General features: G+C 37.9%; 1 protein-coding gene across 1 annotated transcript in view; it reads right to left on the bottom strand.

Moving 5' to 3' along the window:
- Nucleotides 1–23,326, bottom strand: part of ELAPOR2 (endosome-lysosome associated apoptosis and autophagy regulator family member 2) — a 183,760-nt gene that overhangs the window by 82,875 nt on the left and 77,559 nt on the right. The window contains exon 2 of the mRNA XM_045828926.1: nt 21,363–21,483. Coding sequence (XP_045684882.1) covers nt 21,363–21,483 — 121 coding nt within the window. The remainder of the gene's footprint in view (nt 1–21,362; nt 21,484–23,326) is intronic.

Below are 23,326 nucleotides of genomic sequence, written 5' to 3'. Positions count from 1 at the left end.
TCACTTCTTCAGGCCTCAATTCTTACCTCTGAAAAATGAGCCCTTTTTTTTAATACTTACCACTCCAACCTAGTCATTTCCAGAACCTCCATCTTATTACTCATGTCAAGTTTTCCGCTAATTCTGAGAACTGTGCCCAGAAGTCATGGACAATGGGACTAGTAGTTGACAAAGTTACAAAAAAGAAGGTAGTGCTGCTGCTCAGTTATTACTCATTCAATAAATGCGAATCTATGTTCCCCGAGGGCATAATCCCCTGAGGCAATCATTGTATTGCCTCATACAGCTATACTGAGAAAATAAAATATAAAGCAGTTAGCATAGTGCCTAGCATTTAATAAATGTTCACCACATGTAATTATTATCACTACAAGTACTAGCAACAGAGAAGCACAGTTATGATTTTTTTTTATTTTACTTTCTTCAGTTTGTAGGTCTTGTAGTAAACTGATAATATAAACCAAGAGCTAATGTTACACTAAATCAAGGATCTGTACACTACAGCTCACAAGCCAAATCCAGCCACCTGCCTAACTTTGTAAATAAACTTTTATTGAAACATAATCATAACCATTCATTGACATATTCATTTTATACCATAACGGCAGAGTCAAATAGTTGTGACAGAGACTATACCACCTGCTAAGCTGAAAATACTTACTTTCTGATAAAGTTATCTTCAAAGTATAGTTCAGGGTCCAAAATTGGACTTTTAGTAACAAGTAATATTATATGACAAGTTGTTATAGAGGACTCTAGAAGCTAAAAAGGAGAAGATTGTTTTTGTGTTATTTCAGGGTTCATTGCCCTTTGAAATAATTAAGAATATCCCCAACTCTTTCAGGGGTGTTTCCATGTCTAAGACCAGAAGGAAAACTGAGAAAATTGAAAGTGAGGTACTGAGTATTTATTACAGTCAATCCTGTCTATCTGCAGTGGTTGTATAAAGCTGTGGACACCAATGAATCCTGAACCATTGCTCCCAGGGAAAACAGAGGGTTAGACACCTGCAAATCTCTGGTCAATATCTTTATTAACAGATTAATATATAATCTTGTTTTATGTGTGTTTCAGTTTAAAAACATCTTATTTAATATATTGTTGATTCATTAACATTGAATTTCTGGCCAAGAGCATCACAACTCATACTTGAATGAAGCTTATTTAACACATCAATTTTCTCCACAGGGTGCAGCCCAACCTTCTTGTACTGAAATCACTAGCCAGCGCTTCAGTACTATTCTAAACAGTAAAATCACCAATTAAAAGCACAGAAATGCAAAATTCATGGTATTAACTGGACAGTGAAAAGGACCCTTGTTAACAATACAAGGAATGAAATAAGAAGGCAGAATGTCACCTTGTTCAACCTCAGTTGGTACCAAGTGGTCAGGTGACTCAAATTTTTACTGCTCTACACAAATCTACAAATAACTGTGGAAGTATCATTGTATTGATTTGTAGGTTACAAATAGAATGTATAAAGTAGGTGAATTTGCAAATATGGAATCCATGAGTAATGCAGACTGATGTATTCATAATGGACTCATGCAGGAGAAAATACTATGCCCACTGACCAAATGAAAAAACTGAGGAACAGTACTTTAATTAACCTGTTTAGAAATGTACCCAGTTAACAAGTGGCAAAGCTGGTATTTCAGCTTAGCTCTGTCTGATTCTAAAGCTGGTGTCCCAAAAAAATTCAGTTCAAGCAATTATTATAATCAATGCAAAAGGGCAAGCAAATTCCAAACGAATTCATTATTATATTTCATACCATTCTTCATTTCCTGTCTTGAACTGCTAAACAATGTTCATGTGCATCATAAAGCAATAACTACTCCCAACACTCAGATTTCTTGTGGAGTGTTTAATATATCATACCCAAAACACGTATTTGTGAAATACTTTGGCAAGTTACTAACTTCCATAACTCTCAATGCCCTTGCCTGTAAAATAATATCTATTTCCAAGTGTCGTTTTGAGAATAAATGAAATGTTCTACATAAAGCATTTAGCAATGGACCTAGCATAAAACACATGACAAATGTTAGCCACAGTTTTGAATAATATAGTTCAGGGGCCTGGGACAATAATAATTCTGCCACTGTATTGATGAGTTCATCTCTCCTCAGAGTAATTATGTATTATGTAGTCAAAGTTAGTCAAGTGAGTCTAGGGACTATCATAATACAGGGAGCTGAAGATTGTGAAGTGTCTTTTATTTTGATCATTTCATACTCCTCAGTCTTTTTTTCCATCTGGAATTCAGCTCTACAGCCTTATGCCAAAGGAACCCAAGAGTCACACATTCTCATTAAACACAACTCCCTCCCTGAGATTATGTCAGCACTGTTAACCTCTCTGGGTAGTCACCAACAATGATCAGCTTTTCCTTTTCTGATATCTTCTTTCTGAGCTACATCCACTTTCTACTTCAACATTGCTTTCTTGGTCTTCAGTTTTTAGTTGGATTTTAAAGGCTTTATAATCTTTAAAGGCTTTGACTGCACTCTTTTCATTCAAATGCATTTAGAATACAACATAGGACCCTTTCGACAAAAGCAGGATGATGAACAGTTATTATAAATGGGTGTTGTAACTGTTGTAAATGTGAGTTGACTATGTTTAACTTGAACATTTAGTCATTTCTAAAATAAATACTATTTTTCTTCAACAACCTTGAAATAGAAGATAAGCATACTCCAAAGTCCTGATATGAGAACAGAAAGACCTTATTTGCATAAGGTCACATAATACTTAATAGCGTTCTTAATCTTCGATTTCATAATATTTACCTAATCATCCTACTTCTTCAAGTCTAAACTGTAACCAAGAGGTCATGTGCTAAATTCAGTGTTCTTTGTCATGGCTTTATGCCTCTTCTTTTTTGCCATCTATTTCTGTAACGGTGAATTTAGTAAAGGTTAAAATATGCAGGTATGAAGAACTGGAAATGGAAAAATGCCATTTATCATCATCTGTCACCAACTTGCAAAAGGCTGGGATGACCCTCTGCACCTCCATCACATTCCAATGAGAATACCACTTCCTCTTCCTCCCTCATAGGACTGCTCACAGTCCAACAAGACACTGTGAAAACTACTCAGAATGTAAAAAAGTGAGGGGAAAATCTAAAGCATTAATAGGATTGTATAACCACCCAATATAACGTACCAAATAATGATTATTAAACTAAATCATTTATATGCTGATTATCACTGAAAATTTATGCCTAACTATAAAAATATCTCTCTTTACTCTTTCACCTCATGCTTTGAAAAGTTACTGCTATCAATTACATTTATTCATAATTCATCCATTTTCTGTTTAACTCAAGGTTATTACTGAAATGTGTTTTTTAAACTGTAAACAGTAATATCAAAGAGTAATAAAAGGATATTCAATTCATTTGTGTAATGAGAAGATGAATTAGTGACCCTATACAATCTCATTATAGGTAAGTAAAGGGATATCATGCTATATTACATTAATTCATTCCAAAAATATTTTTGGAGTACCTAATATTTGCTAGGCAAACAAAGCTATTTTGGTAAGAAGAAACAGTCCCTCCTACCATAGATCTTCTATTCTAGTCAAGTCTAGAATTATCTTCCTCAAAATAGATCACATTTACATTTCACTAAGCTACAATTCACTGTAAAATATACCTTATCTTTTAACCTATTAGCTAAATTAAAAAATAATTACATACATTTGTGAGAAAACAATTAATTAAATCAATTCTAGAATTAAGGCAAGTCTTTATGTCTGTTCCCCAATTGTTTAGTTTCATTTAAATAAGATAAATAAGATTAAAGCTATAGGCATTGTTATTACTGGCTACAAAAGAATGCTCTACAATCATTATTATTTAGTACCATTAATGGCCATATAAACAGGGAAAATAATGCACAGTGTTTGGGCCTCAAAGCTGATAAATTTTACCTTCATTAATCACTTAGCCAAGTCAATTATTATTATCACATAATTAAAACTTCAACTGCCTGTCATGGTTCTTCTCACAGAAAAAAACAAATGAAGGTAGGGAATGGCATCTAAGAGACACTGAACATCGTATTGAATCTCAGCTCTTCTTCCTCCCTCAGTGCTAGTGATGAGGAGAACACTTGACCACCGTCTTTTTAAGCTCTTATTTGTGAAATTCCTAGAAAAGAAAAAAATAGCTTCTACCTCTCACTTCACAAAAATAAGTGAGACAGAGAGACTCCAAAACAGTACTATAATAAAAGGCTATTTCTTGCTGAAGTTCTCAATCACATTAAGTGCTCTACAAAAATTTACATATTTCACAAGTTATGGAATCTGAGGCATGATTTGGTCATAGAATAATTAAATTATGATATATAATAATACTTTAAACTGCCAGAATGAACAAAAGGAACTTTTCAGATTATCTGGTACCAATCCTCCCAATACAGATCCCAAGGTTCCTCAGCTGTGTGCCCTTGAGCAACTTTTCTGCAGTCACTCCAGGCAAACTCTCCATCTAACAGACTTCCCTGAACCCCCACCCCAGGACTCTACCTTATAAAGAGACTCCTTGCAGTACCATGAAACTAGAAGATTTTATTGTGATTAAGCTAAGAAAAACCCATTGTCCTCATCTGAAGTGAAAAAGAATAGCATTTTTAAAAACTCTTCTTAGATGTCAAAAAACATAAGTTCTAGTTCCATTAGTCCTGCTTAGTCACATGAGGTAACACACAAGCTGCCATATAAACTCTGAAGCAGCAAGATCAAACCGTTAAAACCAAATTCCTAAAGCCCAACCCTATCAGGAACAATCTTTAATTTTTCATAAAGACTTGGGGATGAAGTTGTAGGCCACAGAGATATAAAATTTAAGATCAGATTTGTGAAGTTCTTTGACAGAGAAGGAAGAAAAATCATTTCATCTCTCATTTTATAAAAATGAAATCAAGGCAGGAGACATACAAAAAGGTACATTAATATCAGTTCTGGCTAATGTTCTCTAATTCACTGTCCTCTGAAACAAATATTTAGCAAAAGTATTGCCTCTACATCTCTGAAAATGAAGTCTCACCTCTAACATCCATTCCAATGCATGGGTAGGACCACCCATTCCATCAGGTAGGACTGTACAGTCATCACTGTGCTCCCAGACAGAACTCATCAGCCAGAAGATGTCCCCCACCCCACTCTGCTTTAAAAAAAAATTAGCATACTTAGTTTCTTGGCAGGAAAACTGATCAGCAAATTCTAATTAAGGCAGTTTTTACCTTTAAAAATAATATAAATGTATTTGACTGTGGCTTCTTGACTTCAGTGTTTGATGGGAGAGGAGATCAATTCCAGTTCATAGGGCATCAATGACAAAGGGTTTATAGGGAAAAAAAAATGCAACAGTGAAAGTCAGAGGAAGGAAACTGGTCAGAGTATTTGATGAGGTCATCAGTGGGGGCAGAACAATACATCTGTTAAATTAGTTTTCTCTACTTTCAATTACGTCCTAACACTGATTCTTATCCTCCTGAACACTTCCTCTTAGAAAGTGTCAGTCACCTTCTACTTCCTGGTAGTCTTTCTGCCCTTGATTCTGCAGTTTTCAGGGCTGAGTTCTCTCATCTCCTGATAAAATGCTTTTTTTTTTTCAGAGCAACTCTCTCAAGCATAGCTCCCATCAAACACTACAACTGATGAAAAGCCTGATTTGGAACTATTCTTTTAACAGTCTCATCTGTCCCTGCCTTTCACCCCCTGCTCGTGTGTTGCTGAGCAGATTTAACTTCAACACTCTGCATACCTGGAACTCAATGCATTGACATCCCAGACTAAGCCTGTTGAGGACAGTGTTTCTATCCTTTTACACGTAAAATGAATTTTACAGATCTGATTAGATTTCTGTGTTTCACCTACAGAAAAGAGACACTGAAGTCAGTCTCTAATTTGAGGACATCAACAAATATCTCAGTGTTTGGAGCTTTCTTGGGAGTCATGAGAGGGTTAGAACTCCTCTCCTCTAGCAAAGAATAAAATGAGACCCTGTTTTCAATTAAGAATGTCTATAGTTGGAAAAAATCAATATTTTTCTAATACATGTTAAATAAAAACCATTACATATGCATACACACACACACACACACACACATATATATATATATCCAGCACTCACAATTTCCTAGGCACAGAAAAAAATGCTAACTTCTCATTGTTTATGATGATATAACTACAAATGTGCCCTAAATTCTGAATGTAGTTATCTTACCTTTCAGAAAAAATATACGCAATTAAGAATAAAATCTCCCAGACATGAAAAAGCTGAAGGAGTTCATCACCACCAGACCAATATTATAAGAAATGTTAAAGATACTTTTTTAAGAAGAAAAAAATTAAAAATATTAATAAGATAATATTGCAAAGAAAAAAAGTCTCACTGACAAAGGCAAACACATTATAAAATTGGTGGATCAACCAACACTAAAACTAGTACAAAGGTTAAAAGTAGGGAGACCAGGTATAATTACAACAGTAAATTAAGAGAAACACACAAACATACACAAACAAAAGAAGTAAAAAAAATAATGAGAAAACATAAACATAGAGGGGTGGGTAAAAATGGTAGTAATTTTAGAATGTATCCTAGCTCAAGCAACCATCAACTTTAAAATAGACTTCTATAAACACAGCTTGGTGTATATGAAGAACATGGTAACCATGAACCAAAACTGTAGAAGAGAGTAAAAGGAAAAATGAAAAAAGAAAAGACATCCAACCACAACACTACAGAAAGCCACCACCATACAACAGGAGAGAGCAAGAGAATAAGAAAAAAATAGACAACTACAAAAATAATCAGAAAACAATTAATAAAATTGCAATAACTATATAACTATCAATAATTACTTTAAATGAAATGGATTGAAGGCTCCAATCAGAAGACAAATGGATAAAAATGATGTGGTACATATACACAATGGGATATAACTCAGCCATAAAAAGGGTGAAATCTCATCATTTTCGACAGCATGGATGGATCTAGAGGGTACTATGCTAAGTGAAACAAGTCAGACAGAGAAAGGCTAACACTATGATTTTATTTATATAGGGAATCCAAAAAAACAAAATACACAAACAAGCAAAACAAAAGCAAACACATAGACACAGAGAACAAAATGATGGTTGCCAGATGAGATGGGGGTTGAGGGTGTGGATAAAAAGGGTGAAGGGATTTAGAAATACCCATTGACAGTTACAGAAAAGTCACAGGGACCTAAAAGTACAGCTTAGGGAATGTAGTCAACGTGACAACTACTTATGGTGTTAGGTGCATGGAAGACTTACCTGGGGCATCACTTCATAAGTTATATAAATGTCTAACCAGTATGCTGTACACCTAAAACCAGTATAATATTGCATGCCAACTGTGATTAAAAAATCAACAAATTAGAAAAAAAAGAATAAAATCTACAAACAGATCATTAACCAATTAAAATGACCTACAAAGCAATATATCTGAGCCTTTAGATGACATGTTTTAAAAAATACGTTCAGGGGGAAAGATGGTGGCTTTACTCTGGGCAGCATGTTTCTCGGGTTCTGTGAAGAGGAGGGAGACTCTCGGATTAGTGGAGAAACAGAGCAAGTGGCCTAGGTTACCGAATCATTTTTGAAAACAGGACATCAAAAATTATTGCGATCATTGAAAAACCAGATGGTAAGGAGACTGCTTCAGGACAAAAGGGACCCAGGGATCAGCGCGGGGACCAGAGGGGTTGCAGTCCCCAGGCCCGGTGCTCCCGGGTCTGCCTCAGGGCTCCTGGGAGAGGGGAGTCGCTGCTCCCTCCCCCGAATACGGGGGTTGAGCAACACCAGGGGAGAACTTGTTGCTTGAAGGCACAGAGAGGCCAGTTGGACTGGGGGGGGAAAAATCACCCAGGGTCTGTGAACACCCAGCCCAGAGCCATGGGAGAAGTGAGTGCCTCCAGTTGGCATGACCAGGGGCGGCCTGGAAAAGCGCCCGCACCCCTAGCCTGGTGGGAGTGTGGATGGGTGGAAAATCCAGACTTCACAGCCCCGATCCAGGAAAGGGCGCAAGCATTCTCAGGTTTCTGGAGCCTGCGGTGCTGAACTGTGGAAGCGCACGTCCCATCGGGAATCCTGACTCTCGCGCTGTGAACCTGGAAGGGCTGGGCTCTAGGGTATTCCTAGAGCCCGAAACTCAAAAATTTGGTGGATGGGCATGCCCTTTTACGATTCCCAGAGAGGGCACAGTGAATCCCAGAATGTCACAGGTGCCTCATGAGATCATAGAGCTGGAACCATGCAGGGACCCCAGAGCCCGGAAGAATGCGGCAGTGAGCTCCGGAGAGCGAGTGTGCTCGGGAGCTCCCAGGGTTCCTGAGAGACTTGCTGAGATTTGGCTGGGAACAGTGATAAGCATTTCAAAGGTCCCTCAGCCAGCTGAAGCCAGCAAGATCAGAAAAACTGGTCTGGCCAGTTAGAAACCAACAAGAGGTTTTTTTTTTGTTTGGTTTGGTTTTTGTGGCTGTTGTTGGTTGATTGATTTTATCTTATCTTTTAAGTGACATTTTATTTTTCAATTCCTATTATTTTTATATCTCTCAATCCCTTATGTTTCTCTTCCCCTCATCCTAGTATTATTCCTTCCATTCCAAATTTCTCTCTCCTGCACTCCATCTTCTGCTTTTTTTTGATCTTGCAAGTTACTGTAAATTTGTATTATCTTTTTCTCACTTTTGTGACATTTTTTATTTTAATAGTATTTTGGTATTATTTTTCTTTCTGTATAATATTCTTTGCTTGGCTAGTTATACTGTCATTTGATAGGTTCCCCCTGGTATTTCAGTCACAGTATGTTGATAATTTACTATCCTTCATCTGTGTTCCATTAATATACCTCTCAAGGTTCTATACTCTTTATCCTTGTTATCTAGATCTCATCGATTCTGCCACAACACTGTCGCTTTACTATTACTGTTAATAAGACCTAGTTCATACAGTTGTAAATACTACTCAATACCCCTACCTGATCTCAGCCCACTTTGCAATTTCCTGAACTATACTATTGTGGGGGTTGTCTCTATTCTTTTACACACTACTCCTATTTACTAATCTTTATTCCAACCCTACCTTAGAATCTGACCTCCCAAAGCCTCACAGCTTTCTAGATCCAACTAACAATCCTTTCGTCCCCAATAAGAGTCTTACCTTCTTTCCATCCTTTCTAAAACATGGATAGTGGGGAGGAGGATCATGGTTAACACTATAAGGAGCCAAAGGATAACCCATCTCTTCTCTACTGGCTGCTAATGTAAATATCATAGTATGCTGTCTTGCTGTCTTAAACCATTTCACCTTACTCCTGCAACTGATCACAGAAAAAGAGTAGGGGGAAGTTGTGAACACCAGGATACACGAAGGAGACTGCACCACTGAATCTCACAGGTATTCTACCACAGAAGTTCACACCATAATTACAGGGAACCAGAACAGATCAATTTAAGAAACAGAGGCTAACAAGAAGAAACCCATGAACAATGAGAAAACAAAGAAACAATCCCCAATTGAAGGGAAATGAGGAAGCCTCAGGAAAAATGCTAAATGAAATAGAGGTAACTCAACTATCAGACAGTGAGTTCAAAACAATGATTATCAGGAAGTTCAATGAACTCACAATGAGCTATCAGAAACTAGAGGGAAACTACAACAATCTCACTGAAAACTATATAAACATGAAAAAGGAAACAGAAACTCTCAACAAGGGCCAAGAGGAAATGAAGACTACAATTTCTGAACTGAAGAACACAGTAGAAGGAATCAAAAGCAGGATTGATGAAGCAGAAGATCAGATTAGCAAGCTAGAGGACAAAGTAGAAAACAACATCCAGAAAGAGCAAGAAAAGGAAAAAGAGACTCAGAAAGAATGAAGAGGGATTAAGAGAAATGCAAGACAATACAAAACATAATAATATCCATATAATAGGAATACCAGAAGGAGAAGAAGAAGAGCAAGGGATCGAAAACTTATTTGAAAAAGTAATGAAGGAAAACTTCCCTAATTTGATGAGAGAAAAAGTCACACAAACCCAGGAAACACAGAGAGTCCCAATCGAGAGGAACCCAAAGAGGCCCACCTCAAGACACATAATTAAAATGGCAAAATTTCAAGACAAAGAGAGAATCTTAAAGGCAGCAAGGGAGAAACAGGAAGTAACATACAAGGGAGCCCCAGTAAGGCCAACAGCTGACTTCTCAATGGAAACACTTCAAGCCAGAAGAGAATGGCAAGAAATACTCCAGGTAATGAGAACCAGAGGTCTGAAACCAAGGCTACTTTATCCAGCAAGGCTCTCAATCAAGATAGAAGGCCAAATAAGAAGCTTCCCAGACAAAAGAAGTCTAAAAGAATACACCTCCACCAAACCAGCTCTGCAAGAGATTCTAAAGGGACTGCTTTAAGGAAGGGAAGGAAAAGAGAGAGAGAGAGAGGAACACACATACATAAAAGACAATGAATAAGTACCTATCAATAATAACCTTAAACGTAGATGGATTAAATGCTCCAATCAAAAGACATAGAATAGCTGAATGGATAAGAAAACATGACCCACATATATGCTGCTTACAAAAGACCCACCTCAGGATAAAAGACCTGCACAGGCTGAAAGTGAAGGGCTGGAAACAAATCTTCCAAGCAAATGGACAGGAGAAAAAAGCCGGGGTAGCAATACTCATATCAGAAAAAACAGACTTCCAAAAAAGGTCCATAGAGACCCAGAAGGTCACTTCATAATACTCAAGGGAGGAATCCACCAAGAAGACATAAATATTGTAAATATATATGTACCCAATATAGGAGCACCCAAATACATAAAGAAAATCTTAGAGGACTTCCCTGGCTGGCGTAGCTCAGTGGATTGAGCGCGGGCTGGGAACCAAAGTGTCCCAGGTTTGATTCCCAGCCAGGGTACATTCCTGGGTTGCAGGCCATAACCCCCAGCAACCGCACATTGATGTTTCTCTCTCTCTCCCTCTCTCTCCCTCTCTCTCTCTCCTTCCCTCCCTAAAAATAAATAAATAAAATATTTAAAAAAAAACTTAGAGGACTTCAAGAAAGATATGGACAGCAACACAATTATAGTGGGAGATTTTAACACCCCACTATCAAAAATGGACAGATCTTCCAAACAAAATATCAACAAAGATATTGTGGCATTGAACAATACCCTTGATGAAATGGACTTTACTGATATATACAGAGCCCTCCATCCAAAAGAAGCTAAATATACATTCTTTTCAAATGTACACGGAATATTTTCAAAGAGTGACCACATGATAGGACACAAAACAAGCCTCAACAATTTCAAGAAAATTGAAATCATACCAAGAATTTTCTCGGACCACAAGGGACTGAAACTAGAAACCAACCCGAAGGAAAAAAAAACCAAAACACTCAAAATCATGGAGATTAAATAGCATGCTATTAAACAATGAATTGGTCAAGAATGATATTAGAGAAGAAATCAAAAGATTTCTGGAAACAAATGAAAACAAACTCACAACAACCCAAAACTTATGGGACACAGCCAAGGCAGTCCTGAGAGGGAAGTTCATAGTGATACAGGTCCTCCTAAAAATTTAGAAACATTCCAAACAAACAACCTAACCCTATGGGGTAGCAATACTCATATCAGACAAAACAGAAACAAAGACAGCCCAGAGCAAGCAAAAGGAAGGATATAACCAAGAGCAGAGCAGAATTAAATGACATAGAGACTAAAAGCACAATTCTAAGCATCAATGAATCCAAGAGCTGGTTCTTTGAAATGATAAACAAAGTCAACAAGCCTTTAAGCAGACTCATCAAGAAAACAAGAGAGAAGACCCAAATAAACACAATCAGAAATGAAAGAGGAGAGATTACAACAGATACTACAGAAATACAAAGGATTGTAAGAAATTACTACAAAGAACTGTATGCCAAGAAATTTGAAAACCTAGGTGAAATGGACAAATTTCTAGAAAAATATAATCTTCCAAAACTCAATGAATAAGAAGCAGAAAGCCTGAACAGACCAATAATAACAAAAGAAATTGGAGCAGTAATCAAAAAACTCCCAACACACAAAAGTCTTGGACCAGATGGTTTCACAGGAGAATTCTACAAAGCATTTAAGGAAGAGCTAACCCCTATCCTTCACAGACTATTCCAAAAAAACCAAAAAGATGGGAGACTCCCAAACTCTTTTTATGAGGCCAACATCATCCTAATTCTAAAACCAGATAAAGACACAACAAAGAAAGAAAACTTCAGGCCAATATCACTGATGAACATGGACGCTAAAATCCTCAACAAAATACTGGCAAACTGCATCCAACAATACATTAAAAAGATCATACACCATGACCAAGTGGGATTCATCCCAGGGATGCAAGGATGGCTCAATATTTGCAAATCAGTAAATGTAATACATCACATAAACAAAAGCAAAGACAAAAACCACATGATCATATCAATAGATGCAGAAAAAGCATTTGATAAGGTACAGCACCCATTCATGATAAAAACACCCGGCAAAGTGGGAATAGAGGGAGCATTCCTCAACATAATAAAGGCCATATATGAGAAACCTACAGCCAACATCATACTCAATGGGCAAAAATTAAAATCTTTTCCACTAAGATCAGGAACAAGACAAGGTTGTCCACTTTCACCACTTCTATTCAATATAGTACTGGAAGTTTTAGCTACAGCAATCAGACAAGAAAAAGAAATAAAAGGCATCCAAATCAGAAAGGAGGAAACAAAACTGTCACTGTTTGCAGATGACATGATAGTGTACATAGAAAATCCTATAGACTCTACCAAAAAAACTGCTTGACCTAATAAATGAATTTGGCAAAACAGTGGGATACAAAGTCAATATCCAGAAATCAAAGGCATTTCTGTACACCAACAATGAAACAGCAGAAGCAGAGATCAAGGAAAAAAATCCCATTTGAAATAGCAAAAATAAAAATAAAATATCTAGGAATAAACCTAACCAAAGAGGTAAAAGACCTGTATTCAGAAAACTACACAACACTGAGGGAAGAAATCAAGGAATACACAAACAAATGGAACCATATACCGTGTTCATGGATTGGAAGAATTAATATCATCAAATGTCCATACTACCCAAAGCAATTTACACATTCAATGCAATTCCTATTAAAGTACCAATGGCATATTTCACAGACATAGAACAAACACTTCGAAAATTTATGTGGAATCATAAATGACCCCAAATAGCTGCTGCAATTTTGAGAAAGAAGAGTAAAGTAGGAGGGATCACAATACCTGACACTAAACTCTACTACAAGGCCACTGTAATCAAAACAGCCTGGGACTGGCATAAAAACAGCCACATAGACCAATGGAACAGAACAGAGAGCCCAGAAATAAACCCAAGTCTCTCTGGTCAATTAATATTTGACAAAGGAGGCAGCAACATAAAATGGAGTAAAAATAGCCTCTTCAACAAATGGTGTTGGGAGAACTGGTCAGCCACGTGCAAAAAAAATGAAACTTGAGCACCAACTTACACCATATACAAAAATAAATTCAAGGTGGATAAAAGACTTAAATATAAAACATGACACCATTAAAGTCCTAGAGGAGAACGTAGGTAGGAAAATCTCAGATATTTCACGAAGAAACTTTTTTACTGACTTGTCCCCTAGAGCAAGGGACATAAGGGAAAGAATAAACAAATGGGACCTCATCAAAATTAAAAGCTACTGCACAGCTAAAGAAAACAGTATCAAAATTAAAAGAGAACCAACTGTATGGGAAAACATATTTGCCAATGATACCTCAGACAAGGGTTTAATCTCCAAAAGATATAAAGAACTTACATGACTGCACTCTAAGAAGACAAGGAATCCAATTAAAAAATGGGCAAAGGACTTGAAAAGACACTTCTCCAAGGAGGACATACAGAAAATCCAAAGACACATGAAACGATGTTCAATATCGCTAGCTATCAGAGAGATGCAAATTAAAACCACAATGAGATACCACTTCACAACAGTCAGAATGGCCATCATAAACAAAGCAACAAACAACAAGTGTTGGAGAGGTTGTGGAGAAAAGGTGTCACTAGTGTACTATTGGTGGGACTGCAGACTGGTACAACCACTATGGAAGGCAGTATGGACCTTCCTCAGAAAACTAAAAATGGATCTGCCTTTTGACCCAGAAATTCCACTGCTGGGACTTTATCCTAAGAATACTAAAACACCAATCCAAAAGAACCTATGCATCCCAATGTTCATAGCAGCACAATTTACAATAGCTAGATGCTGGAAGCAACCAAGATGCCCATCAGTAAATGAATGGATCAAAAAACTATGGTACATTTACACAACGGAATTCTATACAGCAGAAAGAAAGAAGGAGCTCCTACCTTTTGCAACAGCTTGGATGGAGCTGGAAAACATTATGCTAAGCGAAACAAGCCAGGCAGTGAAAGACAAATACCATATGATCTCACCTTTAACAGGAACCTAAACAACAAAACAAAGAAACAAGCAAAATATAACCAAAGACACTGAAATTGAGAACAGGCTGACAGTGACCACAGGGGAGAGAAGAGGGAATTTCAGGGGACATTGGGAAGGGTTTACGGGAACAAACTTAAAGGACACATGGGCAAAAACTAGGGGGAGAGTGGTAATGGGAGGGAAGTGGGGAGGGTTGGGAGGGGGGGCTGGATTGGGAGTAAAAGGGAGAAAACTATACTCGAACAATGATTAAAATAAAATTTTTTAAAAAATCCATTCACCTATTTGCGATACTAGTTTGCATAACATTTCTGTTAAAAAGTAAATGTTAGGGGAGTGTGGCTACCTCAAGAAGGGGACTAGCACTTGTTGAGCGTACACTGCAGTGTATTCCAAAGAGGCAGAACATGGACCCTGGGAGTTAGACTGCCTGGTTTCAAATCCCCGTTCTGCCTCTCACTGTCTGTATGAGGTAATGAAAGTACCTACTTCACCAGTTTGCTGGGCTAACTAAATGAATTTGAACAAATACATGTAAAGCATTTACAGTTGTGCCTTGTGTATAGCAAGACTGTCTTATAATTTTCACTATTATCATTACTATTACATTGTATCATTATATAACTAGGATTCCAAGCACTGTAGATTGTATTTATCCCCTCATTTAGGCCCCTAAAATACCTGTGAATGGATGTCTCCAGGTCGAATCCTTGGTGTGACACACAGGAACCTATGAGATTTGCCAGAATCTCTGTCCCCTCCCGCATTCTTCCTGCAAGCCAGCCACTGCTGATCTCACAGAGCACCCAGGAAAATCCAGTGTTGCCCCTAATCTGCACCTCTTCCCAGGTGTCCCATGCCTTCAGGGTTCACTTTGGAAATACTCAGAAAATTAACATGTATGGCCCACATAAGTATGGCTTTAACCCGACTCAACTCAAAGTCACAATGCAACATTTCACATGAGCCTGCACAGATAATTTCCCATGGTCATTCAGTCTGAACTTCAGATTTACGCCTGCTTCACTGTGAGTTTCTCTTGACTCCATCTGAGCAGAAGTCACCCCTCCCTCCTGAGTAAGAATACCCCAGGTATTTATATCTATCATGTACTTTGCTCCTATACTATAAATAATTTATTTACCTATCTGCTCCCTTATTAGAATGGAAGGTCCTAGAAGAGTGGAATCTTTTTCTTTTTTCATCTATTTTTGGATTCCTGTTGTCAAGAATATAGGAATACTCAATAAATATCTGTTCAGTGAACAAATTAAAGCTCAATAAATAGCTGTGGATGAAATAATTTTCCCAAGACATGCATGTCAGTTGCACACCTGGAGTTTAACCCCAGGTGTACACCACACCTGACCACCAACCGTGGGAGGCCTGCAACTGGACACCAATGCAGTGATGCTGCAGCTGAGCCTTGTAGAGCAGAGAAATTGTATAAAAAGAGTTAAACCCTAGTATAAATAATATGTAAAAATTCACTAAATTATCTAGGCATGTGTGGTTAAATCTGTGTTTTCCAAAAGTAATACCTGCAAAAATTAGCTAAAGAGGTCCAACTATACACTGAATGAAAGAGTCCTATAATCAAATACAACTGGGCCTGGCCGGGTAGCTCAGTTGGTCAGAGCATTGTCCTGATACATGGAGGTTGCTGGTTCCATCCCCAGTCAGGACACTTATAGGAATCAACCAATAAATATACATAAATAGGTAAAACAACAAATAGAGGGTTCCCCCTCTCTCTCTCCCTTTCTCTCTTCAAAATCAATAAACAAACATTTAAAATAAATAAACAATAAGATGCACTTGGGAAATCTAGGTAAAACAGAAGGCAGTTAACAAACAAACACTGCATGTTCTATAAATGTTTATTAAGTTTTAATTTAAGAGATTTTAATTTGAAAATGTGTACTGCATCCCTCCATGAAGAAAATACAGCATTCACTCTTCTCCAAACTTTCTGGTATTTTGCCACAGAAAACCTGACAGACGCTTTTTGTTTGGCATCATTCCATAGAGCAGACTGAGAGTGTGACATCCAACTGCCAGTCAGTGCCAGTGTGCTCACATTGCCCAACTGCACCTGCTACTGCACAGCTTCTACACAGATGAGACAAGCTCTGTATTGACCCCTAGGGAAACGCCTGTGTCTGCAAGAGCTATGATCCCAAGGACTGTATCTTTAAATATCTCACCCAAAAGCTAAAACCAACTCTCTTTCCACGAGAACTCTTCCTCTTTCAACTCCAAACTGAAACCAACAATCTATTTATTTAAACTATCACCATTTCCTCTCAGTCCATAAGACCCATTGAATGTGGGTTACAACTATAGATTTGAGAAAAACAAAAGAAAAATAGTTTGAGATTTTTTTCTAATCTGAACACAGCCTTTTTTGACCCAAGAAAACCAAACATGAGGTTATATAAATACTGAAATATAAGAATAAACAATGTCCACAAACTGTGACTGATTTGATGCTAACATGGAATTACAGCTCTCTTAAGTACATATCCCCAACTAGAAAATGTGTTAAGACTGTACTTGAAGTCATAGAGAAATATTTAAAGGAGCAAGCCATAGAAGATATATACTCCCAAAAAGAAGAGATATCTTGTTTATTTCCCTCTCAGTGTTCCAGACTTTCCTGCAAATATGTAAGGAAATATGAAAAGGAATTCTTCCCCTACTCCTAGAAGCCAGGCCTTTATTTCTCAGGTTAGGTTTGAAACAAAAGTCCCTTTCTTTAGTGTGTGGGGGTGTGGTGCAGGGAGACAGAAAAAAAAAGATAGGAGTGGGAGCAAAGGGAGAGAGAGAGAGTGAAAGAATTTCATAGTGACTATTGTTTTGATGATGTGAGAATGTCAAGGGCACCACTCAGGGTCAAGGAAAGATTTTAGAAACTCTTATGCAAGATGGAAGTGACCCAGCAGTGGAGAAGGGATGGAACTGGAACAGTGGTTATATCCCCTTGCTCTGGAAAAGGACAAGGAGTATTGTAGCTCAGAAATGGCATGCTACTTGCAAGCTGTGCCTGGGAGATGCCAAGACTTCAAATGGCAGGTGAAGCCCACAGAAATAAGACTTAGGGCCAGGGCTTGGAAGCAGCAGCAAAGTCCCTGGTACATAAGCCAGTAGCAGCACAGTGAAGGAGGGATATGGACTCATCTTGGTGGCCAGCCCAGAGCAGCGCTGCCTACCAGACTGAGGAGCTCTGCACAGCAAAGGGGACAGAAGGACAATGGGGACCAGTGTCAGTTAATAACCAGAGGTCTCTCTATCCCATATCATAAGCCCTGTAAGCTTCAAGCTCAAATACACCTCAGGATTCTAGCACAACAAAACTGATAACTGACTTCTCATTCACTTCATTCAGAGGAGCCTTCAGCCAAATTTTATGAGAATTTTTAAAAATGAAGATACAATATAATTTGCCCACCAATTTTCTGAAAAGTACTTAAACTGCTGCATGAGCACTCCTATAATGCCTTTCCTAAGGAAAGCCCTTCTCTACTGCTTCTACCCAATTATATTTTGATGAATCTATAGCAATTTCAATGGAGGCTGAATTCTGGGTTTGACTTCATTGAGAGACATTAGAATCTGGAGAAAGTATGTCCCATACAACCATTGCCCTAAATATTTTTCAATTGCAGTTGTCACATTCCATTTTTTTAAGTTTTCTTTTACATGGCCAACCACTGAGCCATATAATCATGGCATAACTGCTGAATCTAACATACCGGAGCCTCACCCACCATCCAAGGTCTTGGTATCTCTCAGGTGTGGCCTTCACGTAGCATGCTATTCCTGAACGACAATACTTTTAGCCTCTTTTATCCTTGAAGCCCAAGAGTTTCTAATATCTCCCCCTGAAGATGTCCACCAAGAGAGCTTTACATCCCCACATGGGACTCTAGGAGCTCCTCCGGCCGTCGTCTTCATGTGGTTATCAAACTCTGTGGGTAAGAGACAGCCTCTGGAGTCAGACAGCTCTGTATTTAAATCCAAGATCTGTCACATTCCGACTGAGTTTTCTCATCGGTTACGTGGAAACGCTGACAGTAGCTACCTGAGAAGACTGTTGAGAGGATACAATAGGATGATGTTGGAAAGCTCTAGGCACAGTGTTTACCATTACATGAGAAATGGTGGCTATTATTAGCAATAGAAATCCAAACCACTGAAGGAATGTTCAGTTATTACCCTAACTGCCTTCTAGCAGTACTTTAATGACTAGTAATGTGGTAAGTACCATGTTTAATGTTATGAATTAGCTGAGCTTCTGAGTTACTTAGATCTATTAAGTTTCTTGTGAGTTTTAAAATAACTTGCCTTTACTATACCAAGAAAAAGTCAGTTATTAGAGGCCACAGCTCCCAGAGCAATGTAAGTATACGTGCAGAAATATAGAATCCACAGAAATAACTCCTGCTCGAGTGTGATTGGTACAGTAATAATATGGGTGTAATAACTTACAGTTTTAATTTGAACATTTCACTAAAATGTCATATGGTGTGCTTCAGTGTGATATTGTTACATTACAGAATTACATGCTTATGATTTTGTAATAAAAGATTATGTAATAAAAAGGGGACATTATTTGTGCTGGATGCTGTACTTGCAAATTCAGATTTCAGACAAAATGTCAAGTTAAAAAATGCCCCATCCACCTCATAAGTATGGTCATGTTTAAGGTTTAATTTTTAAAGTAAACAGCATTATTTTTAAAGTCATAACTAATAGTGACTTGATTATTAGAGTCTTTAGAAAAATCCTTGTTGGAATGTCAGATTCATAATATTAACTATGGGAGATTACAGTAAATAATGCACAAAGAATGTCCCTGGCAACATTCAAATAGAAATAATGTCTATTCAGCCATCAATTGTATAACAGACTTTTTAATAGTTGGCTAATAAACTTAATCAGGCATATGCTGGTAATGTTTAATAACTAGCTCCCAAGGGAATGGAGACCCCTGATTTGTGTTTGTCAATTTCTGTGGTGTAAAATACTCCACCATAACCCACTTGAAACTAATGCTCACTCTCAAACACCAGCACCAACACATCACCTAGTTATGGAGTAGTATTCACAATGGTTAGGTAGTTCACCTCAGTGGGGTAATTCATTGTACATGGGAACCAAGGAATTAGTTCACAAGTAAAAAGTAAATACAGATAAATGTTATACAAGTTTTCTAGGAAGGAGACTGAAGCAAATTTACAATAAGCTGATACCATAGGCATTATTCACAATCCTTCCACACAGAGCTGGTCCTCTCTGCACAAGGGCTGCATACGCCCCAGTCTCGCATCATCTCCCTCTATGCCGACCCCACCATTCTTTTAGGGGTCTTGCCAGACTGAACTCTTCACCTGGATGGGGTTCTCAGGCGCTCTCTGTATTCACTTAATATCATTCACCAAGAAATAATGGTTTTCTCCTCTAATTTTCTTCCTAAGACTACTGCATCTTCCCACCTCCCTTTTTTCAGTAAACGCACCACCCATGCTAATACCCCCCAGTAAGGAACAGAGACGCGTTCTCTATGAACAGGAAGGAATGAACTATTGTGTAATCACTTGCTTCTCTGCTTTCGTTTGGGAACAAAAGAACTAAGCTTTTAGGAACACCATTTGGAAGACTGTAGAAAAAACAAAATAACCCCTTGCCTTCCTTGCAGCTTTGAACTCCAGTCTACCCCTAGACTGTTTCACTGCAGGAACCTGTGACTCACCAGATGAAAGGGCTGAAAGAGGACAGCTTAAAAGTGAAAATAAATAGTACGACATATTTCTCTGTTAATTCAAAATTCAAAGCAGGTACTTCCAACCTGCTTAATTGCAAAAAGACAAGCTATTAAATGTGATAGTCATCAATTCTACAGTCTCTATGTAGTTTACATTAAAAAAGAAAATTACGTTATTTCTATGGCTAAAAACACGAAAGCCATTGCCAGATGAAAGTGTTCTATGGACAGATGTTGGTAAATGTACCTAATGCTGCTGAACTATACACTTAAAAATGGTTAAGATGATAAATTTTACATAATGTGTATTATATGAAAATTTTTTAAACTTTTTAGAAATTTAAATTAAAAACAGAAATCTATTAAAGAGACATTCTGCCACTCTACCCTCAGAATTTCAAGTAAATAATACACCACTTCCCTATACCCTGCCAACAAATAAGTCAGAGAAAGACAAACATCATATGATTTCACTTATACATGGAATCTAAAAAGTAAAAAATGAAAAACAAAACAAAACAGAAACAGACTCATAGGCACAGAGAACAAACTGATGATTGCCAGGGGAAGCGGGTGGGGAGATGAGTGGAAAAGGTGTAGGGGATTAAGAGGCACAAACTCTCAGTTATAAAATACATAAGCTCCAGGGATGTAATAGGCAGCATAGGGAATATAGTCAATAATATCATAATAACTAAGTATGGTGACAGATGGGTACCAGGCATATCATAATGATTACATCATAAGGTGCATAAATGTAGAATGACTACATTGCACACATGAAACTAATACAGTATTGTTATTAAAAGAAATAGAAAAAGACAGTACACCAGATTTTTTAAATAAATAAATAAGACATCCTTTAACATTGCCTGTGTTTCATTACAGATTTCAGACACAGGGACACCGGGTGTTGAAAAAGGATGTCTTGGCTCTGCTAGCATTAAAGCTACATGTTCCTTTTTTCAAAGGTCTCCTATTCATTATAATTAACTTCACGGGCAAATATGAAGGGGGAAACAAATGGTCCCAAAGTCACACGTACTGCACTCTTTGCCTCTCACGGGGTCGGGCAGGCCAGAGCAGTCCACTGCAGAATTCGGAATGGCAACTCTCCACCTGGAGCCACTGCTGTCACATTCTGTGTATTCAAAGTGGTAGTCTTTCTGCAAACAATCACAAAAACAGCCTTTGTTAGAGCTGGTGTTAAAGGGACAGCTGTGCTTTCTCCATCACCCCAAACCTGTCCACAAGCCTGATTCCAAACAGTACTCTCTGCTTGACTCTCCTTCTTCTTCCATTGGAGCCACCCCAAGCAGTTTTTGCACCTAAAAGTTATCATGCCAGGCACCGAGTCGGCACTGAGGATGTGATGAGGGACAGGACAGTCAACGCTTTCAAGTTGTGTCCATTGCCTTGGGTCCCACCCACCCCAAAAAGGCAACAGCACATGTCCCTGTTTCTTTTGCAAACTTTTGGAGCTCTAAATAATTGGTAGAGAAGAGTGTATGAACAAAATAATACTATGAAATTGAATGCTGTCACTGTCCCAAGTTTTTCAAAGAAAAAAATAAGGGAACCATTCCCATTGATCTAATTCTCACTCTGTTTAAAATTTAACAGAGGTGTAATAATTAATAACCCAAATGTTAGTCAAAGACTACCAGTTTTTTAAGCAGCTTCAGGCTTAATACATATGTACCACAGCAGGGTGCCATCAATTGCAAGTCTGTAAAATAGACATTTCTAATAATTGTCAAATTAAGACCAACCCACTTGTCTTTGGCCTTTGGTTACTTTGAAATTTTCACAGCCTCCTCCACTGGCTAGAGAGCATTACACATGCGATACCTGAGCTTAGAGGAACCAGAACAAAATGCCATTGGAGCACGGGGAGAATGGGAGAAGTTCTAAGTCCTCCCCAAAGTATTTTTCAGTTCAATATCTTATTTATTCAGCTCACTATCTTGGATGTTGCTCTTCTGCTTCATCCATTCTATTTGCCTCCCTTACTGTATCCCTGACAGGAGAGAACAGAAATGGCAAGTCACACCATCATTCAGAAAATCACATGAGGGAGGCAGGAAGGTGCCTGGGTGTGTGCGTCTGACCACAGGGCAAGAACACCAGTGAAGAAATGGGGGCTGGAATCAGAAAGGTCTGGGTGTGGATTCACTTCCCATTCCTCCAAATACAACCTATACGATAATGAGCAAGTCACTTACTTCTCAAAGCATTTGCTTTTTCATTAGTAAAATTAGAATAATAATATTTACTATCCTACATGACTGTCGTAAAAATTAGTTAAGATGATGCATGTAAAATGTCAGGCAAGTTAGGCTACACTGAGTTAGCATTTGATTAATGGTGGAATTATTATCCTTACTAATGGCAATAGGGATAGAGAGGATGATATAGAGAAAGGAGCTAGTTAGTGCTGATGTGATAAGGCACAACCCAGTGGGTTTCTGTTCCTCGTGCCTCAATTTCTGCATATACACAAAATAAAATGAGAAGGGATCGTAAATTAGAGAAGGTGGAACTATGAGGCTGGAAGCAATGGTCTTTCTTTATGCTGCACTCATACCCTCCCCCAGAAATAAAATTCCACATATCCTCCAGGCAATCATCTCTAAATATTATTCTTCCCACTCCAATTTCTGACAAAGTTTGGCAAGAGATAATTTGAGATTATGTCTTTTGATAAATGCCTGGATCTCCACTATGCTTTACTGTCAATTAAAGTCAAATATACCAACATAAACAATCAATAAAAGCAGCCAGATGGGAAAGGCTTTCTAGAGGGAAGAAGGGAGGAGGAAGAGAAGAAGGGAGGAAGGGAAGGAAGGGATGGGGGAAAACAATAAAAGTTCACTGAATTTGACTACATACAAATATTGAACACAAAAGTCATCACCTAAAGTAAAAAATAAACAACAAACTGGTAAAGAATGACACAAAACACAAGTTAATTAACTTAAGAATACTGGGTTTCTAGAAATCAGTAAG

This window comes from Phyllostomus hastatus, unplaced genomic scaffold (genome assembly GCF_019186645.2).
Source record: "Phyllostomus hastatus isolate PE091 unplaced genomic scaffold, TTU_PhHast_1.1 phas_scaffold_78, whole genome shotgun sequence".
In the NCBI taxonomy this organism is placed as follows: domain Eukaryota; kingdom Metazoa; phylum Chordata; class Mammalia; order Chiroptera; family Phyllostomidae; genus Phyllostomus; species Phyllostomus hastatus.
This window is presented reverse-complemented; position numbering and strand designations above follow the sequence as displayed.